This window comes from Vombatus ursinus, unplaced genomic scaffold (assembly GCF_900497805.2).
Source record: "Vombatus ursinus unplaced genomic scaffold, bare-nosed wombat genome assembly UNPS02009173.1, whole genome shotgun sequence".
Lineage (NCBI taxonomy): Eukaryota > Metazoa > Chordata > Mammalia > Diprotodontia > Vombatidae > Vombatus > Vombatus ursinus.
Window position 1 is genome coordinate 4,888,163 of NW_020948951.1, and position 20,893 is coordinate 4,909,055.

At 47.1% G+C, this 20,893-nt stretch overlaps 2 protein-coding genes across 2 annotated transcripts in view; one reads left to right on the forward strand and one right to left on the reverse strand.

Moving 5' to 3' along the window:
• The first annotated feature begins 2,564 nt into the window (after positions 1-2,564).
• PRR22 (proline rich 22) lies at positions 2,565-5,223 on the forward strand. Its single transcript, XM_027850925.1, has 3 exons — positions 2,565-2,688; positions 3,293-3,355; positions 4,010-5,223. The coding sequence occupies exons 1-3, from the start codon at positions 2,565-2,567 to the stop codon at positions 5,221-5,223; spliced, it is 1,401 nt and encodes a 466-aa protein (XP_027706726.1).
• Positions 5,224-20,587: 15,364 nt separating this feature from the next.
• The window catches only part of CATSPERD (cation channel sperm associated auxiliary subunit delta), a 128,029-nt gene continuing 127,723 nt past the window's right edge, over positions 20,588-20,893 (reverse strand). The window contains exon 22 of the mRNA XM_027851293.1: positions 20,588-20,834. Within this exon, the coding sequence (XP_027707094.1) occupies positions 20,588-20,834 (247 nt within the window). The remainder of the gene's footprint in view (positions 20,835-20,893) is intronic.

Here is a 20,893-nt window from a genome sequence, read left to right on the forward strand (position 1 = left end):
GATCTATATCCTGACACTGGACCCAGATGGCTTCAGAGGAGAAAGTGAGGCTGGTGACTGCACAGCCCTGCCTCACTTAAATCCAGTTCACTTGCAAGTCATGGCATCACCTCCCTATGTCATGGTCTTCCTCAAGAATGAAGGACAAACAACAATAACAAAAAGATGGGACTTGGCAACATAGAGGATGGGGGTGAGAGTGAGTTGATGATACCTACGTTTTGAACCCGGGTGACTAGGAAGATGGTGGTGCCATCCGATGTAATAGGGAAGTCAGGAAGAGGGGAGGAGGTTAGAGGGAAGATAATGAAATCACTTTGGCATGGCTTGAATTTAAGATGTCTGTGGGTCCTGATTTTGAGCCTCAGGCCAGCCCCTTGCTAGACATATCCCTGGGGGTGATTCTTTTGTCCCTTGTGGGTCTTTTTTTCCCCATCTATAAAAGGAGGTGATGGGACTACATGGTCTCCCACGGTCCTTCCAATCCTGACATTTTGGCACTCTGGGCTAGAGTACATGTCATATCCTTCCCATGTGTTTGTGGAGCACGTCTTCCGTTCCATAGCACTTGGACAGACTCTCACTTGGTCCTCAGCAGGTAAAGATGTTTATTCCCATTTGACGGATGAAAAAACTCATGCAAAGATTGGAGGAGTGATCCAGCTAAGACCGCGCAGCAAAGTGAGGATGAGAGCACCACCATGTGGCAGTCATGGATTTGCCCTAGGACAATGACATTGGTGGGGGTGGGGCACGGCACCTCCTTCCTCCAGCATCAGCACTGTCTGGTGGCATCCCTAGGGACTCATTCTCAAGACTGAGTCCACCTCCACTACCTAAGGGGAGTGGGGTCTGGGCCCAGCTGGAAAGGGTGGCCAGAGAATGGCCATCATGATCTCTGCTCCAACTCTTCCCCGCGTTGTGAGGAAAGTGCTTTGTGAACTTTGGGGCAGTTGACCCAGGGGTTCTTCGCCTCTCCCGTGGTGGGGACCTCTTTGGCAGCCTCGCCCAGCCAACGGACTCCTCACAAGAATACTTGAAAAAAAGCACAGAATGGGATCTCTAGGATTACAAAGGAGGCCAAAGGCTAATAAGGAAGATGTCATTTTCCCATACACTTTCACTGGTCCCCTGAAATTTATTCATCAGCAACTCGAGGGTCCTGGAGCCCGGGTTAAGAACCCCTGTGTTACAGCTGAGATTCTGTTATTATTATCCTCCAACAGCCCTCTCGGTTTCAGTCTGGAACTGAAAGTGGCAGCTAGGACTTGGGCTCTGGTGTAGGTTTCCCTTTCACCCCTGAAAGACTTTAGCCCGGGTCAGTGCCCCACCTCTCTCCCCTCCCCCCCAGCCAGGCCACACTGTTCCTAGATGTTGGGGTCTAGCACAAATTCAGAAAATCCTGCCTCACAGTCATAGTTGTTCCAAAGTAGAACAGGCAGCTTTGGAGGGGGCCAGTTTCCTATCAGAGGCTACATGATCATCTGTTGGAGACATTGTAGAAAGCATATCTGCGTGGGTATGGGTCTGACCAGATGCACTCCTTTCCAGTACTGAGATTCTGTAATTCTTTATGAGCCATACATACATAGGAAGGCAGAGCCCAAGTCAGATGGACAGTCAGTGTCTCCATCCCTGCTAGGCCCCTTGGTAGGTAGCTCTCAGCTCCCTCGATACCGGGAGGACCCCAAAACACTGGAAGAGCCCTTTTGCCCCGCATTCAAACTCCCGCTATTATCTTTTCCTCTCTGTATTTCCTCGCCATAACTTGACCGGACTTGGAGTAAGGGAGACCAGCATTCAAATCTTGCCTCCAACATTTACTAGCCGGGTGGCAATGGGCAAGTTATTTAACTCTTTTAGCCCCAGTTTCCTCATCTGTAAAATGAAGGTAATATCCCATTTTATGGATGAGAAAACAGACTCCAATGAAATGATTTGCGCACACTTACTCAACTAGTAAGCAGTAGAAGCAGGACCCAAACCCAAGTCTCCTGACTGTTCATTCAGTGTCCTTTCTGCTCTGCTGCTTAATCTCATACATAAAACACAGCGGACACACGCCAGCTGTCCACCCTCTCCTCTCATTGCCCCTCTTCTTTTACTCATCATTCCCCGCACTTCCAGGATGCCTTTATGAGCAGTCCTGATTAGTAAAACCACTCAGTCCCCTGTGGCCTCCCCTGCCTTCCCTTTCCAGCCCCAGGAACAAAAATGACTACCTTTCTCCAAAGTTCCCCTTAGCTGATCTCAAAGCACCTTTCAATACTGGAGATTTCATCCCTACGCTTAGAGGATAGAAGAGGGGCATGTCTTAGCTCTTGGTTCATCGTGAAGAGGTGACCAGGTCACAAGGCTAGGACTAGATCCGCCACCTTCCCTCCCACCCTTCCCAGAGCATGACTGGGCATCTCGGAACCTCCAGGACCCACCCGGAACCCTTCTGGAGTAACCATGCAAACAGAACCTGCCTGCCCCCTGTAACATTCCGACCCCATTCTTCCCACCCACCTCACCCGCGGGCTGGGCGAAGGTTCGGCCTCCTGCCAGGAGCCGCCTCAGTCATGCAGCGCTCAAAAGCCTTCTACGCAGCAGCCCGTGAGACCTACAGCCCCCGGCCCTTGGACAAGCCAGAAAGCCCAGCGAGCCGGCCTATCCAGGCCTTCCCTGAGCCCCTCCCCTCTGTCGGTAAGTTTTCTTCCTGTCCCCATCAATCATCCATTCTACAGCAGGTCCAGTCGGGAGCAGAAGCCCCACAGGGGCCTCAGGGACTTTGAGTTGAGGTAGACCCAGAAGTTGACTGGGGGATTGACAGAATCCTAAAGGGAATGGAGAGAGGGAGACCAGGTCCTCCAAAGCCTGGATCCTGGAGTTCAGATCCTGGGATGTGGAGAATCTGAGGTCCCATTGCTATTTCAAACCCTTGCTCCTCCAAGTCGCCATTGTAGGGCTCTGTTCCCAGAGAGAGGAATAAGGCTGGGAATGAGACTCTCAAAGCCATCCTTGGATGGCTCAGTAATGTGCTAGGAGCAGTCCAGCCTGAACCTGTCACTTGGTGGGGTCGCGGGGATCTAATTACAAGGCCAAGCTCAAGGAAAGTCCTGCTGACAGCCTTCCTTTTGGGAGTCCAGCAGCACTCCCGGCCTCATGTCCTTGGCATTCCTGGACCATCGAGTTCCCTAGATCTTAGCTACATGTCCTTTTTGCCTCTGGCCTTCCTGCCTAAGAGCCCTCTCTCCCCTTCTTTCTCTACCCTTTACTTCACCTTCCTCCTGCTGCTCCCGCCTCTCAGCATCATCCAGTCTATACCATCCCCAAAATCAAGAGAAAGAAGTGTTTCCGTCTCCGCCAGCAGGTACGTTCTGTGCCCAGGGTCCAGCGGCTTGGGGGGAGTCAAGGATAGGAGCTCCTGGCCCATGGCGACAGGCCCCTGCCCCTTGTTGCTTTCCCCTGCGTGCAGTCAGCCCTGATCCTAGCCCCCCCAAGGCTGGTGACTCTCATTGCTAATGTCTACTATTGCTGTCCTAACTCCTCCTGGGAGGCCAGTAAAGGCTTGGGCCCCCTAGGCACTCCTCCCTAGGCAGGAGAGAGACACAGTACAGTTTGTTCCTTCTGAGAGATTCCACCATATTCCCCCTCAGTCTCTCCTCTTGCCAGACCAGCTGCAATTCTCTTTTTATACCTGGTTCTATAACTTAAACTGCACATCAACAACTAGGGGCTGAGCCTGAGCTTGGGGGTTTCCAGGATGGGAATAGCCAACTACAGCTACAGGGTGGGAGGGCTCTTTGTCTACCCTGGTCCATTAGGATTGCCTGCATGGGCCCATAGCCTTGGGGGACCATGGGACCTTAAGAAGCCAAGGGGCAGCATCCCCTCCAGGGACAGAGGAAACTCCCATAGGTCCTGGGGAACCAACCCGCTGGTCAAGTTAGAAGAGGGTAAGGGAGGGTCCTGGGAGCTGGAAATGTCTCCTCCCCACTCACAACCCTGTGTACTGCGGCCCCAGGTTTCCAGATGGCGCCCTGCGGCTGTTTCTTTGACCCTCGCATCTACCGGATTGAGTGGGCCACCACAGATTTCAGGCAGTCATCTTTGTACAAGCTGGCTACTGCTGGGGGCAGTGGGGCGGGTGGTAGGAGCAATGGGGCTGTGTCCCCAGGCAGCTACCTCTTGGACCCTCAGCGCTACCTCAAGGCACCAGTACAGCCCACACCATACCCCCACTACCAGTCTGTGCCTGGCACACCCCAGTACTTGGTGCCATACTTCCCACCCGAGGGGCCCACTCCAGCCCCAGGCCCCGAGCCCTTGGGCTTTGTGGCAGCATCACTGAGTGAGGTGCCCCCCTCTTTCCTGGAGCTACCCCCACACCTACAGAAAGATGGGCTGGGCCCCCCAGCTGCCAAGGAGAACAAGATTCCTCAGCTGCTCATCACATTGCCTGGGGAACCGCTGCTTCAGCCTGGGACCTATGGTCACCTCAAGGGCCGACTAAGCCAGGTACAAGGCCCTGAGCCACTGAGCTTTCCCGCCTATGCAGACAAGTCCAAGGAGCTGAAGGACGGCACAGGGGCTGTGGCCAGCCTTATCTTCCCACCACCTCCTTGCTGCTCTGGGGAACAGCCTCCCCCAGCAGCCATGGAGTCGGTGCCAGCCCAAGCCCCCCAGGAGGCCGAGGAGTCCCCCCGGCTGGAGGACGACAAGGCCCTGGGGGCACCGAAGCCTTTTGTGCTACCTGAGAAGGTGTTACTCGAGGATGCCATGAAGCTGTTTGACTGCTCCCCTGCCAACATGGAGCCTGAGGGGTCCCCCCGGGAGGGCCTGGGGGGCGTGGGCCTGCCTAGGAATGGCCCCGGCCCTCCACCACCACCAGGGACCTGTGACAATTCATCCAGCGACATCCGATCCCTCAACCTGCCCGACGAGCTGCTCTCCTTTGACTACAGTGTTCCCGAGATCTTAGACACCGTCTCTAACATGGACTATTTCTATAACTTCAAAGCCTTGGATGAGGAGATCAAGTGGGACCTGACAACTGTCCCACCCACTCCCAAGCCCTGCCCAGGTGGGGGAACCCCCCCGACTCCACGGCTTAAACCCCCTGGGAAGAAGAAATTGGGTGCTGCCTCCAAGAAGGCGAAGCCTGGAGTCAAGTCTAAGCTGGCTACCGGCCCAGTTGAGGGAGGACAGAAGGGCCTGGGGCCCAGGCCAGACCCTTGATGAGCCCCTTGGGCTAAGGAAATAGAGGGGACCCGGGGGGTAGGGGGGATGTGCTTGTGGACGGCCAGTCTGTCCCCAAAATTCTATTAAAATGTATCTGATATGGCTCTGGCCCATCCTCCCTGCCCCCTACACAAGACCTGAGGATGGAGGCTCCCATGGGCAGGGGGGACCAGAGCCCCATGAGTCCTAGGGGCAGGGATGGGCTGGGTCACAGAGTCCTTGAGATGGAAAGGACCTCAGAGATGATCTAATCCCAAACCCTCCTTCATTTTACAGATAAGGGAAGGGGCCCATAGACCGGGGCTGGGCGGGGGGGGGGGGGGGGGTGAAGGCTGGCCCAAGGTGATACAATGAGGTGGTGGCTGAGCTGGAACCAGGATTCATGTTTCTAACTCCTGGCCTCTTCTAGCAGCCCTTTCCCACCTCCCTGTGAAACATCCTGAGCAGAAAGGGAAGTAAATCTCTATAAACTGAGAATGCTCTAAGCCTGTGGAGAAGAGAACAGCTTATCATATCATAGAATGTCACCCAATTGACGTGACTGTCTGTCCACACCAACTCCTTTGTTTTAAAGATTGATTCAATTCGAGAAGCATTATTAAGCACCTACTGTGTGCCAGCCCCTGGGCTTGGTGTTGGGATCACCTGGGTCAAAAATGAAGTAATCTCTGCCCTCCAGAACCTTAGGTTCTACTGGGCAGAAAACATGTGTGCAGTAAATCGATACAAAGCAATCCAGGGAGGTGCAGACAATTGAGCAAATTCAGCTAACTGCCTATGGGCAAGTTACTGTGCGCGGTCCCTGCCTTCAGTGGACTGACATAAGCTCTTCACCACAAGGTCATGGAGACAAAGAGGTCAAACAAGGCACTCTGGGCAAGTGTAAGAAGGGGGAGCTAAGCTGGGAGGGGATGAGGATTCATTGAGGGCGATGCACCAGTGCTGAAGGAAGAAAAGTGAGAGGGGGAGGTGAGAAAGGAGAGCAGCCCAGGTGTAGGGGACAGTTGCTGTGAATGAAGGAACCGCAGGCAGAGACCACCCACCAAGCTCTAGGAACAATTAGTGGTCCATTCTCGCCAAACTGTAGATGATGAGGTGGGGCTTGGCACTAGATTGCCGAGTGCCTTAAGCACCAAGCTAAGCTGAAGAGTTTGTAGTGTGTCTTAGAGGAAGGAGGGAGCCAACGATGGTTGTTGAGAAGGGAAGTGGAAAGAGCGTAAGCAACCAGTATTTATCAGGTGCCCACTACATCAGGCTCTGGGCATGTGAATGCATGCCCTCCCGGAGATATTGGGAGAGACGATGTGTAAATGAGTAGGTATAAAAAAAGAAACAAACAAACAAAAACAAAAAACAGCAACCAAAAACCCAAGGTGATTTTATGGTGAGGTGAGACACTGGCACATGGGGGGCAGGGATAAGGAAAAGCCTCTTGTGGGTGGTGCTGGAACTCAGTTTTTAAGGAAACTTAGAGGGGTCTGGGAGTCAGAGTCAAGCTTCTGTATCCAGCCATGGGGGACAGCCTGTGCAAAGACATAGTGGGTGGTAAGGGTGTTAGGAACTCACAACTTGGCCGGATGCAGAGTGGATAAAGGAGGGTTATTTATAATAAGCTTGTGGAAAAGTTGATTGGAGCCAGTTGTGAAGGGTTTTACATGCCAAACTGAGAAGTTTATATTTGATCTTGGAGATAACAGGGCTCCTGGAACTTATTTAGCAGGGGATTAGCCAGGCCCTTTGCTTCAGGAACATCACTTTGGCAGCCACGTGAAGGATCCATTGACAAGAGGAGAGACTGGAGGTCAGGAGCCCAATTAGGAGCCTGTTGCGATAGTCCAGGTGAGAGAAAATGAGAGCATGAATTAGGCTTGTAGCCACGTGAGCTGAGAGAGGGGAACAAATTGGAGAGCCAGTGTCGTTGTAGTAGAATTTACAGGACTTGGCAAGCAAATTATTTTGACAGCTATGTGAACCATGCTTTGGAGACGCTGGCAGGGAGAATAGAAAGCAATTACAACAGTCTAGGGAGTTTCTAAGAGCCTGAACTAAGATGGTGACTCAGTGACAGCTACAAGAAATGTTCTAGAAGTGGAATTTGGCAAATTAACTATGAGAAGGAAATAAGAGCCAATGAAGTCTTTGAGATTTTAATCTTCTTGAGCCCAGGCTCAACAGAAATAGAGAAATTGGAGGAAGGGGCAGGTTTGTGATGGAAGATAAATTCCATTTGAATTTCCAAAAGATCCAAGCAGAAGTGGTTGGTTGACGAAAGGGACACAGGGGAAGAGGACAGTGCTGGTGATCTATAGAATGGGGAATCATCCCTGTAGAAGTGACCATGGAATCTATGGGAGTGGATGAGATAAGGAAGAGGAGTGCAAGAGACACTTGTGAGATACTCGTACTGAAGATGTACCGGTGCAAGTCTTAGAAGGAAGAGTCAAACATGAAAATGAACAGTCTAGGGCTGGATCACGGAGGCCAGAATGACATATCGACAACAGTGCTGAAAGTTGCAGAAGTTGAGGAAAATGAGGTCTGAGAAAAAGCCATTAGACTTAGTAACTAAAAGATCATTCTTGACCTCCAGGAGAAGTTTGAGAAGAGTAGGGCCAGAAGCTAAATTGCAAGGAATTGAGGTGAATGAAGTGGAGGCAGAGTATAGAGTAGTTTGTTTTTGTTTTTTTAAACTGATGCTGGTTTGATGAGATGGCAAAAATCAAGGGGAGGTATTTTATGGTGGTGATGTGGAGGAGAACTGGGCTTATTTGTATGCAACAGGGAAGGAACCAAAAGAAGGGGAAAGATTAAAGATGGAGGTAGGGATTGCTGATGGGGTGACCCCCTCAGAGCTGGGAAAGGATGAATTCAAGTACATAAATGGAGGGCTAACTTTGGCCCAGAGGACTACCTCTGCTTCAAAGGAGATGAATGAAAGCCTAGAGATTTTGGAGGGGAGGGAAGAGAAGGGAACTCATGATCTCATTACAAGAGAAGAGAACCATTGGAATAGTAGCTGTAGATAATTCTTGTTTAATGAAGAGATGGCTTGTACACCAGGGAGAACCCAGATAGATAACATGAATTTATAGTGGCTCTAGTAAGCACAATTCTGTGATGTCCCTGCTTCAATAGCAAAGAACTGGAGAAGGCAGATGTCATGGTACTGAGGATTAGCAGGCTATGGACAGAATAAGAAACCAAGGGATTCTGGGGGGTGGGGAAGACAGTCCTGGCTAATTATAGGATCAAGACTGTGAAAGGGGGGAAAAATGACATCAGAACAGAGGTGATGGATTGCACTATCTTGGAGGGACTGAAGTGCTAAGGTCCTCTAGTCCAACCCACACTTGACCAAGAATCCCCTCTAAAATGTTCCCTAAAAGCAGTCATCCAGAATCCTGTTGCTTAAGGGGTAACCCAGTCTCTACTGAGATAATTCATTCTATCTTTAGCTGACTCAATGTCTTAGGAAGTTTTTCTTGATATTGAACCTAAATATAACTCTCTGTAATCCTTACTCCTAATTCTGCTCTCAGAGGCAGGGCAAACAGAGCTTTGTTTTTGAGAACAAAGCAGGTTTAAAGAGGCCTGAGGAAATAGGAGAAGTGGAATGACAGAGGATTGCTATCAGGGAGAAGATTTTCCAAATTCAAAATCTTGGAAAGATCTAAAAAAGGGGCCACCTCTGAGTGTAGCTGAGGCAGAGTGCAGATGGTCTATGAACTGGAAGGCTAGGGCTTCAGACCATATGAACACCGAAATCATCAAGCATGAGGGCAGGGTTTGGGTTGAAAAGGAAGATTACAAGGCAGGTACTGAACTTTGATGTAGATAAGTTGGTATCCAGACAGATAAAGTGAATCTCAAATCAGGGTAGGGAAACTAACTAGGTGATAGCAGTGGGGTAGGGTAGAAGTTTCTCGAAGGGACTATGCTTGATCCTCTTAACCTGATGTTAGTGGTGGGAGGAAGAAAGGGAAAGCTGTGAGAGGAGCAATCAACACTGGGAAAAAAAATAAGGAAAATGGAAGTAGCAGCTCAATATCTCTAGGACAAAGGCGAGTTTTAACAATGGAAGGCACCAGACGGGAGAAACAGGACAGAAACAGAAGGAAAGGGCTGAGAGTAGGAGAAGGTTGGGGAAGGGGGTGTGGCGCCAAAGGGAGGTTCTACCTGGAACCATCCATTGTCTCTCTGGCCTAGGGTAGAGTCCACAAGCATTAATCACTAAATTCTAGCAAGCATCAAGGAGGGGAAAAGTCCCTGCTCCTGTAAATACTTGAACAGGAGAGTCTCTCAAGAGTAAGTGATGGGAATTTGCTAACCCTAGGAAAATGGAAGGATTGTTTCTCCCAGGTGGAGCTCCCTTAGTTGATTGGAGCAGACAACAGAAGTGGAAATGGAGGGAAGGGACTTTGATCAGTGACAGTGCTGGGACTTGAGGCCAAGTATGCTGGATCCCAACCCATGGTCCTTCCTAGCAGCCCAGATCCATTCTCCCAAGGAACCACAACCTTGGATCTGGTGTAGAAGGGAAAGGCTCAGTCCTGGCTCCAGCTTCCCAGCCTTCGTCCTTCTTCTCCTCCTCATGGCCAAAGATACCAACCCCAAGTCAGGGTTGTGATTCGAGTACACAGAGATGTGAGCACGCCCAGCTCCCTAAACTTCGGGGTAGGGACTGAGTCAGAAACTGAGGCATTGTTTATTGGAGATAGTCACAAAAATGAGCAAGCTGAACGGACCTTTCCCTACTGCTGCCACTCCCTTCCCCGTACTCCTTCCTTCCTCACTGGGCTCTGGTCTACTCTTGGGGGGAGGGGGGGGTTGGTCAGGGCTGTAGCCCACGTCCAATGGGGTGGTGAAAACCTCTTGTGCCATCAGGGCCATAGGGTAGGCGACTCACACTGAGCCTGGGCAGGGGCAGAACAGGGCTGAGGCTGCAAGACCAGGAGGGTGCCGTAGTGGGTAAGAGGCCCAGCAGGTTAGGAGGTGAGAGAGATGGTTTGGGCTCCTTAGCCTCTGAGCTGGTACAGGCAGCCAGAGTGGTGCCGCCTCCCTCCACCCCAGTCCCATTCCTGCGATGGCTTTTTTTGGCCAGCCTCACCACATGGAAGCCCCTGCGGTCTGCCTGCAAGGTAGTAAATGCCTGGCCAGCAGCCTCCACGCTCTCAAACTGGACCAGGGCACAGGGATGATGGAGAAGCTCAGGATAGCAGGCTGTATAGGCCAGCACATCTGGGGGGAGTTTCTTGCCTGGCCGCAGGACACGAATGGAGGTGAGGGCCCCACAGGGGCCAAAGAGACTGCTAACAGCTGCCAGGAAGCCTGAGGGCTGAGCTATGGCAAGGGAGGTTCCTGGTACATGAGCCTCCTTGAGTGACCCAGGCTCTGGCTTCTCCCACACCAGAAGCAGCTTGGTGTGTGACAGACCCAAGAGCCAGTCCGGGACGGGGATCCTTCGACGAACTTTGGTGCCCTCCTCATTCACCTCCAGCAATGCTGAGGAGCGCAGGGCATAGCATGTTAGGCGCCAATCACGAGTTAGATGCTTCACCTGGGAAAGTGAGGACATGGGATCTGTGCTGACTGGACAAAGACACATGCAGAGGGGATTCAGGTCTGATCCCCAAACCCAGGCTAAGGCCCTGAGATGAGATAAAGGGAAAGAGGATTCCTCTTCCCTCTCCCACTCCAAAGCAGGGAGTTTTCCAGACTGGCAGGGCCTTCCTTTGAAGTCTGAATAAAGCCTCCTCCAACAATTTCACCTCCTCCAACCCCAGCTTGGCATCCCTTTCCCAGCACCCCAGCCCTTGCTGTCTATACTAGAGGGCCCCACCCACAACATTTAGGAAGGATGGGATTTAGGCCAGAGCCCCTGCTCAGATTCAGAAAGGGGCAGAGGTGATTTGGGCTGCTGACCCAAAGTGCCTAAAGCTACTCTAAGAAGCCATTGAGAAGCTCTGTCTTTGGCATTCAGGATAAAATACACCCTCCTCTGCTTAGACTTTAAACACTTGGCTTATGAACACTATCTCCTCCTGCTGTGTTCCACCTTCCAGCTTTTTGTGCTCCCCAAACATAAGATTGCGTCTCACCTCTGTCCAGCCTGTTCCCATGGCTTTCCCCTCAATCTATTAAAATCCTCCATTCCTTTTAAAGCTCAGCTCAAGTGGGGCCTCTTAAGGCCAATCTTCGCTCTCCCCTCCCCTCCCCTGCCCCTTCGTCAGTGCCCTCTCACCCCCCCCAATTATTCACCCAGAGTTTATATTTACTTATTGGAGGATTTTTTGCCCTCAATAAAATGTAGGCTCCTTGAGGGCAGGGACTGGTATCTTTTTGTATCCCCATCCCCTACCAGGGAACTTGGCCTACAGTCCCACTAGCCCTGCCCAGAGGGAGTTGGGGAGAAAGAAAGGAGGGAGGGACCTTTTTGAAGGAGGTGAGCAGCTTGATGCTGACAAAGCCCAGTTTGCTTTTCTGCACGTGCTTCAGGAGGAAGGCATCCTGGGCCAGATTCTCGTTGGAGAAGTAGGCCTCCACTTGGGCTGTGATGTTCCTCACCAGCTGGGGGTCAGGGACCCCATTGGGCCAGATCGGGGCCTCTGCCACCAGGAAGTCACCCATCTTACAGTTCCTGGAGGGTAGGGGGAGAAAACAGGAGTGACAGACCTAGTTGAGATCATGCCGTGATTCCTGAAGGCCTAGCACATAGTAGGTGCTTAATAAATGCTTATTCACTGAGATACTAAGCATGTGGCTAGTCCTGGTGGTGGCAGTGAGGGCACCAGAGCTGTCTTCCTTCTATGACTTTGCCAGTAGCCAGTTAGCCCCTTCCAAGGGGCCTCAGAATCAGGGTGGGCTCGTAGGCTCAAGGGGAAGGCTAGATTTCTACCATGAGGCAGTTAGGTAGCGTACTGGACAGCAATGGACTTGGAAAGCAAGAAGCCCAGATTTCAATCCTGCCTGTCTATCTTACTAGCTGGGTGACCCAGGGTAACTCACTTAACCTTTATCAGCCTCAGTGTCCTTATCCTTAGGGTGGGAATAAACACAGCCCCTCTTAGGGTAGTCCTAGAATCAAGTGAGATAACATTTCTGAAGTGCTTTGCAGACCTTAAATCACTGCATGAATGCTACCTATCAGAATTTCAGGCCGGAGAGTGACAGAGACAGAGAGACACACAGACGGACAGACAGAAAGACAAACAGACGGACGGACGGACAGGGACAGACAGAAGGAGAGAGGCAGAGACAGGGACAGACAGGCAGGTAGAGAAGAGGGGGGTAAGGGAGAGAGGAATGGACAGAGAGAGACACACACACAAGGACAGACAGACAGACAGACACACAGGGAGTGTGAGAGACACACCATAGAGAAAGGAGACCCAGAGAAGAGAGGAGCACAGGAAGGAGGATCGTGTGGGAGTTCTAGATGACAGATGAATACCTTAATCTTCCAAGTGCCTGGTCCAGCGCCACAGAGCCAATGCTCCAGGAAGCAGACTTGAACCTGGGTCTTCCTAACTCCCACTTTAGCTTTCTGTCCGCTATACCAGGTTGCCTGGGGCTGGGGTAGCCAGAATCAAACCTCTTCCATAGTTCACAAGAACTGCCCCTGGGGGAGGGAGGGAAGGACACCCAAAGCCCTCCACTCCTTAAGTGCGAGCCTATGGGGAGAGCCAGAACACCTACCCTTCGAGGGCCTTGTCCCCAGGCCTGAGTGGCTGTGGAGGTTGCAGGGTGTAGCCCATGCTCCCAAGTCCAGTGGAACAGCCCTTGTAGCGGGAGGGAGGCTGAGGCCTTGGACACAGTTGGGGCCCTGCAGAGGCCATGATGCCACACCTGGAAGGGGAGCTGGAGAAGAAGAAGAGAGGAGCCCAGGCAGGAGAATAGCATGGAGAGAGCCCGGAGTTGGAACCAGAATGTCTGGACTTCAGTCCCTGTTCTTTTCATTGCCTTGCTGTGTAACCACATGGCCCTTGCCCTTTCTGGTGCTTAATTTTCTCATTTATATAATCTCCCTTTCCTAACATTCTGACTCCCAGAGACAGCATTGTAGCTGCCTTATTCTCCCCTTCTTCCCCTTCACCCCTAGGAGCTGGTGGCTCAGGGTCTGTATACCTGGGGAAAGGGGCATAGTCACTCAGGTAGCTGGAATGAGGCATCTACCATTCTCCCCCTCTCCAAGCAGCCTCATCAGCTAGGTACACCCTGCAAGTGTGGGGAAAGGAAGGGGCCACAGAAAATCCTTTACACTAACCTAGACCCTGGTCCTGGGCAGAGGATACCGTCCTGTTCACATGACTGCCTCACCTCCAAATCGCACTGCCTTCTCAGCCCTTTTCTGGCCTGCCCAATTAAGCTGGGGAAGGTGATTGGCACAGGGGAGCTCAGACTCCAGGTGGGTGTTGCCCCAGGTGTCAATGGGTAAGATTAGTATCCCCTTCCCAGCTGAGATTGGAACACAGTCAAACCAAAGAGGCAAAATCTTATCTGGGTAGCCCAAGTACAGAAAGTCAGAGCAAAAGGGGGCTGAGATTAACACTAGTCCAGATTCTTCCATTTTAAAATCAGGAAGACTGAGGCCCAGAGAGGCAATTGTCTTGCCCAAGTAAGTAATGGTCAGTTTTGGGGAAAGCAATAGCACTGGTGACCTTGACTTCCTTCTTGTTCTGTGATAGTTGGGGCCACAGAATCTCCAGGACTTGGTCTTTTGGCTTCTCCCAAACTCCTGTAAAAGGGCCCTTTCCTGACTATCATCTGCCCCACCCTGAAGGACTCAGAAGATTGGGCTTTGTGATTAATTCACTGTGTGTAACTGAGAAAGTCACCCTTCATCTCTGAGTGGCAGTTTATAGATCTCTAAAGTGGGGATAGGGAGCAAATCTAATCAGATCTCATCTAATTCAGATAAATCTACCAACTTCACAGGTGCAAGGCGGGTGAAATTATCCTGGATAGTAGTTTTCTGGAAAAGATCAAGGGGTTTTAATGGACCACAAGTTCAAGATTAATTCAACAAATATTAAAAGTACCTACTGTGCTTGGTACTTCAAATACAAAAACAGAAAGGAAATAGTCCTTCCCTTCCAGGAGTCATGTTCTATCAAGTGTGGAGTCAACAGTGTGAATGTTTTTATTTTCCCAGTAGAATGTTAGCTCCTTCAGAGCATGGGCTGTTTTTCTGTTTTGTTTTGTTTTGTTTTGTTTTGTTTGTTTGTTTTGGTCAATGTATCCTTGCTGTTGTTTGGGTTTCAGTCAGGCCTTACTCTTCACGACCTCATCTGGGGTTTTCTTGGCAAAGATATTGGAATGGTTTGCCATTTTCTTCTCCAGCTCTTTGACAGATGAGGAAACTGAGGCAAATAAGGTTAAGTGACTTGCCCAGGGTCTCACAGCTAGGAAGTGTCTGAGGCTGGATTTGAACTCAGCATGATGAGCCTTCCTGATTCCAAGTCCAATGCTCTCTCCACTACAGCACTACCTAGCTGCCCTAGCACTTAATAAAGAAATACTTGGTTTCTTCAGTCTTCTTCAATTTTTCTTGACACTTTTTGTTCTTACAACACCTCTATCTCCAAATCTACCCCTCTCTCTTCTCTTCCCAATGAGATCCCTTGTAACAAAGAAAGACAACAGACAGGAGTTGAATAAAGCCAGTCGATTCACTCACTGCCATGTCTGATAGTTTACACTCTATCCCCTCACCTTTGCAAAGGAGGTGCATTTTCCTCAGTTCTCTAGGGTCAAGCTTGGTCATTAAAATTATACGGCATTCTTCTTGTTTACATGGTTGAAGTCATTGCATAGATAATTTTCTTGCAACTGCTTACTTCATTCTGCATCAGCTCATCTGTCTTCCCATGTTTCTCTATATTTATCACATCCTAGTAATATTACATTCACATAACATGTCTTGCCATTCCTTACTCAGTGGCCATCCATTTTGCTACCACAGCCAAAAGCAAAACAAAACAACCAACAAACAAATCCCCCAAAAAACAAACAAAAAACCATCCACTGGCTGCCTGGATTTCAGGATCTCCAAAAACCCATCATTCTGCAGGATGAAATTAACTCTGAAACTCACATGTCCAATACCCCTTGTCCTTGAGACCCTTCCCTCCCTCCGATTGGAGTTGGCAGAGGTTGGACATTGCAGAGCTCCCCTCTCATCTACCATTTAAGGAAGGCACTCAGGAAAGTCACATCATGATTTCCCACCCAGCTGACCTCCTGGGTTTCAGGATATCCAAAAACTCATCTTTCTGCAAGATGAAATCATCTCTGAAACTCATACCTCCTAAGATCATTTCCTACCCCAGTGATAGGACTTCATCATGATCCCTCACCAGGTAGCCTTCCCTCCCTCCCTCGCTCCCCTTTCAGCTTCTTTTATGAGTTGTCTTCCTGTTCCCCACTTCTCCAATTAGGTTGTGAATTCCTTAAGAACAGAGACTTCTACTTTTCTTTGTAGCCCTAGCCCTTAGCACTGTGTCCAGCACATAGTGACTGCTTAATGTTTACTATTGACTGAAAAACCCAAATACTTCTATGAATATTTTGGCTCCTGTGGGACCTTTCTTTCTAACTCTGATTGCCGTGGGAGTGTATAGTTCACACTGGGATTTGTAAGTCAAAGGTATGGACATTTCCGTCCCTTTTTGAGTATGATTCTAAATTGCTTTCTAGAATGGTCAGACCAATCTCATAACCCCACCAACTGTATCTGAATGTGCCTGCCTTCTCATAGCCCTTCCAGTTTAACTCTTTACTTTGTATCTTTGCTTATTTGGGCACTTCATTTTAAGAAGTAGAAGGCAGCCAGGATGGTCCAGGGCCTTGGAATCAATGAAAGGAAATGTGGATGGTTAGCCTGGAGAGGGGAAGACTTTGGAGTGGGCTATGAGGAAGATGTGATAACTGTCTTCAAGTATTTTAAGAGGTATTGTGGATGTAGAGGAAATTCTGATTTTTATAATAATCGATATGATGTAGGTAATGAATATACTGATAGATCAGATTTTGCAGAATTGCCTCTCTCGTGAGTCAGACTTACAATGCAGCTTGAACTATCAACCAAACCTTGATGATCCTGCAGTCACTGGCATCCTTGTGCCTGAGTACCTGAAGTGAAGTGAATCTGAGACTGTAGAGCCTTGTTCCCATCATAGTCCTGTGACCCACCACGTAATGACCTCCAAGGACTTGAGCAATATTGCTCCCAGAGGACTCCAGAATTGTTGTGTTGTCTTCCATTTGTGGGTTTGTCATGGAAAACCACTCAAGCCCAGGAAAACATTGTTTGTAATCCACCTTCTCCCCGCCCCCTCACCTTACTCACTTGTAATTTATGTATATAATCTGTCTTCACTTTAGCAAGGTGGAATTCTGATCAGGAGAATTCTCGATTTGCAAATCTGTTCCTCATATGAAGCTAATTAATTAAACCTGATTAGTGGCACTTTGTCTCTGCCCTCCTGTTTACTCATTCTCAGGTTACAGACTGGATCAGTAAAATCCTGTTAACAGGAGTAAGGGAAATTTAAACTAGTTCTATTTGATCCCAGAGGGCAGGAAGTTAGAAAGGTAGACTTTACCTTGAGGGTAACAGGAAAAAGTTCTAACAATTACAGCTATCCAATGAGCTGCTCCTGGAGGTACTGGGGTCCCTCTGATTTTTTATTGTTGTTATTGTTGTTCAGTCATTTCAGTCATGTCTGACTCTTCATGACCCCATTTGGGGTTTTCTTGGCAGAGATACTGGAGCGGTCTGCCATTTCCTTCTCCAGTTCATTTTACAGAGGAGGAAACTGAGGCAAACAGGGCTGAGTGACTTGCCCAGGGTTACACAGCTAGTGCCTGAGGCCAGATTTGAATACGTCACAATAAGTCTTCCTGACTTCAGGCCCCGAATTCTATCTACTGCACCACTTAGCTGCCCAGATAAATAAATATAAAGCATTAAACTTCTAAAATTGATATTATATTAACACATCAACTTTATTTCTGAATATATACCTTTACCATGCCCTGCCCAATAATCCATCTTTTGTAGGGATAGGGATAGGAACTCTACCCATGATTTCATTTCCATAGGGATCTCCCAGGTGAGGAGGTGGGCCATGTAACACAGTCTATGTATAGTTTCCTAGAGCACTTGAGAGGACAAGGGACTTCTCTGTATTCATTGCACACATTATTACTTACAGTACAGTAATTATTCCATGACATTCATGTACCACAATTTGTTTAACCAATTCCCAATAGATAGACATCTATCTTGTTTCCAATTCTTAGCTATCACATAAAGTGCTGTTATAAATATTTTGGTATATATGGGAACTTTTAAAATTTTTTTAAGTTAAAAAAAATTTTATAGATGGCTTCCTGGAGTCTCTGGTTTAAAGGGAATGGATATTTGAGTCTCTTTATTTACATAATTCCAAATTGCTTTCCAAAATGATTAGACCATTTCACAGTTCCATCAGCAATTAGTGTGTTTATCATTCTACAATCCCTCCACCACTGATTATTGCCCGTTTTATTCATTTTTGCCAATTTTCAGGAAGTGAGGTAAAACTTTAGGGTTGTTTTGATTTGCATTTCTCATTATTAGTGATCTGGAGAATTGTTTCATGTGATTGTGAATACTTTATAATTCCTGTGAGAACTGTTTGTTCATATCCCTTTTACCACTTATCTATTGGGGAATAGCTATTAGTCTTTTATTTGTTCATTGTTTACATATTGTGGATGTCAAACGCTTATCTGAGAAATTTGATACAGAGCTTTTCCCCCATTCAACCACTTCCCTTGTCCTAAGTGCATTTATTTTGTTTGTGATGCAGTTTTTCAGTTTCAAGTAATCAAAGTTATCTATTTTTATCTTTCGTAGTTGCTTCTATCTCGTTTGGTTGAGAATATATCTCCTACCTGTGGCTGTGAGAGGTATATGATGTTTCTCTTCTAATAGTGTGAAAATAAGATCTTTAAAGTCACATATTCCATTTAGAATGCACTGTGGAATACGGTGTAAGGTAATGGTCTATGCCTGATTTCTGCCAGACTGCTTTCCAGTTTTTTCGAAAATTTTTTAAAGTAAGTTTTTATTGATATTCTATTTCTCACATCACTATAGTATTACCCATATACGTCTCTCCTTTTGCCCTCCCTCAGAGTCATTTCATATGACAAATAGTGTTTTTTAAAAGAGGAATAAAATTTAGCACAACTTATCAGTACATAGAAAAAGATGAAGATGTGCAATGTGTAACACCTATGGGCCTCCATCCTCCAAGAAGGGGTAGGTTGGAGGTATCTTCTCATCTCTTTTCATTCAAGTCCTGTTTGCTTCTTATAATTTTGTCACATTTACTTTTGAGGTTTTTTCCTTTCCATTTACATTGTTATAGTTATTGTGTACATTGTTTCCTTGACTCTGCTTACTTCACTCTGCATCAGTTCATATAGATCTTTCCTTGCTTCTCTGTATTCATCACACTCATTTCTTAAAACATAGTCATATTCCATGACATTCATGTACTACAATTTGTTTAGCCATTCCCCAGTTGATGGGCATCTACTTTGTTTCCAGTTCTTGGCTATCACATAAAGTACTGCTATTAATATTTTGGAGTACATGAAGATTATTTTCCTATTAATGGCTTCTTTGATGTATAAACTCAGTAATGAAGTCTCTGGTTTAAAGGCTATGGAAATTTTAGTCACTTTATTTGCATAATTCCAAGTTGCTTTCCAAAATGGTGCACCATTTCATGGCTCCACCAACAATGTATCAGTGTGATTGTCTTTCTATAAACTTTCCAACATTGACTGTTGGGATTTTTTTTTTTGTTATTTTTGCCAATTTGCAAGATGTGATGTGAAAATTCAGGGTTGTTTTGATGTGCATTTCTCTTTATTATTAGTGATTTGGAGCATTATCTCATATGATTGCGAACACCTATCTGTTCCTCTTTTGAAAACTGTTCGTATCCTTTGACCATTCATCTACTGGGGAATGGCTATCAGTTACATAGACGTGCATGTATATGTATATATACATACATATGTGTATACATACACATATATCAACGCACATATGTGTATACACATATAACAACACACGTGCATTGATATATGTGTATACACATGTACACACATATATACATATGCATGTATGTGTACATTTATATATTATATATTTTAAAATATATGTTTGTTTACGTATCTTGAATACTGAACCTGTATCAGAGAAATTTGATAATGATTTTCCTCCCCAATCAACCACTTCCCCTCTTATCCTAGGTGCATTAACGTTGTCTGTGCAGAAGCTTTTCAGTTTCCTATTCCCTCTTCTGCATCCCTTCAGTTTTCAATTCTTAGCCAGCACAAAGAAGGGCCACTATAAATATTTTTGTACATATGGGTCCTTTTCCTCTTTCTTTGATCTCTTTGAGGTTTAGACCTAGTACTGCTGGGTCCAAGTATACACACCATTTGATAGCTTTTTGGGCATAGTTCCCAATCGTATTTTAGAATGGCTGAACTAGTTCACAGCTCCACCTACAGTGCTTTAGTGTACTTATTTTCCCACACGTCCTCCAGCATTTGTCATTTTCCTTTTTGCTACTTTGGCCAATCTGATGCATGTGAGGTGGTACTTGAGTTGTTTTAATTTGCATTTCTCTAAGTATTAGTGATTTAGGGCATTTTTTTTTTTATCTATATGGCTATTGATAGCTTTGATTTCTTCCTCTGAAAACTGCCTATTCATGTTATGGTGATCTTAAAAGAAGAAAGGGGAGGGGAAATGATATTTGGAAACAAAAGGGGAGAAATAGGGGAGAGAACTTTTGTCACAAAATCTGGATACAATTAGGAGTCTATTCAAACAAGGAACAGGTGGAGAAAGCAGTGTCATTTGAACTTTGCTTTGAACTGATGTTGAATGAAGTGAGGAGAACCAGGGGAACAATTTATGGCATAATAATGTAAAATTGAACAGTTCTGAAAGACTATGATCAGCACAAAGACTGACCATGATTCCAGATTAATGATTTCGAACCCGCCCACCCCTTGACACAAGGATGATGGACTACATGTGCAGAGTCATCCATTTTGTGAGGTGGCCTGTGCAGGGATTTATTTCACTTGTTGCAGAGTTCTTGTTTTTCTTGTCCCCTCCCCCCACCTCCCCAGTGGGGGAGAAAGGTGGGAGGGAGAGAGAATGGTTGCTTGTTAATTGGAATAAAGAGAAAATTTAATTTAAAAAAGAAAACTCATAGTTATTTTATTGTAACAACATTTCCCTATAATATTTTAATAATAAATAATAATAATATATTCTAATGCCTTATTTACTGGACTTTGGCAAATTAAATTTCACTTTTTCTTTTTTGTTCTTGTGCAATAAATTCTGGAAAAATGATTTTAATTTTTGTCCATGTTCTGATTTTAACAGTTTTGGAATGATATATCCAAGCCAGAGGAAAATCAACATGAAACCCAACGTAACTATGAAAACTAAATAATCAGGTAGCACCTGTTTTGGGAAAGCACCATAGACGTATATGCTGAATGTGGTGGTCAAATCACAGTAGCTACAAGAGAAAAGAAATAATGTAGGTGAGTCCTGATGATTCACAGTTTGATCTCAAAG

Excerpts from the sequence above, each read along its gene's own strand:
- PRR22 (XM_027850925.1), top strand. The coding sequence starts at position 2,565 with ATGCAGCGCTCAAAAGCCTTCTACGCAGCAGCCCGTGAGACCTACAGC. Across the intron at positions 2,689-3,292 it reads TGAGCCCCTCCCCTCTGTCG|CATCATCCAGTCTATACCAT; the intron begins GTAAGTTTTCTT and ends CCCGCCTCTCAG. Across the intron at positions 3,356-4,009 it reads GTTTCCGTCTCCGCCAGCAG|GTTTCCAGATGGCGCCCTGC; the intron begins GTACGTTCTGTG and ends CTGCGGCCCCAG.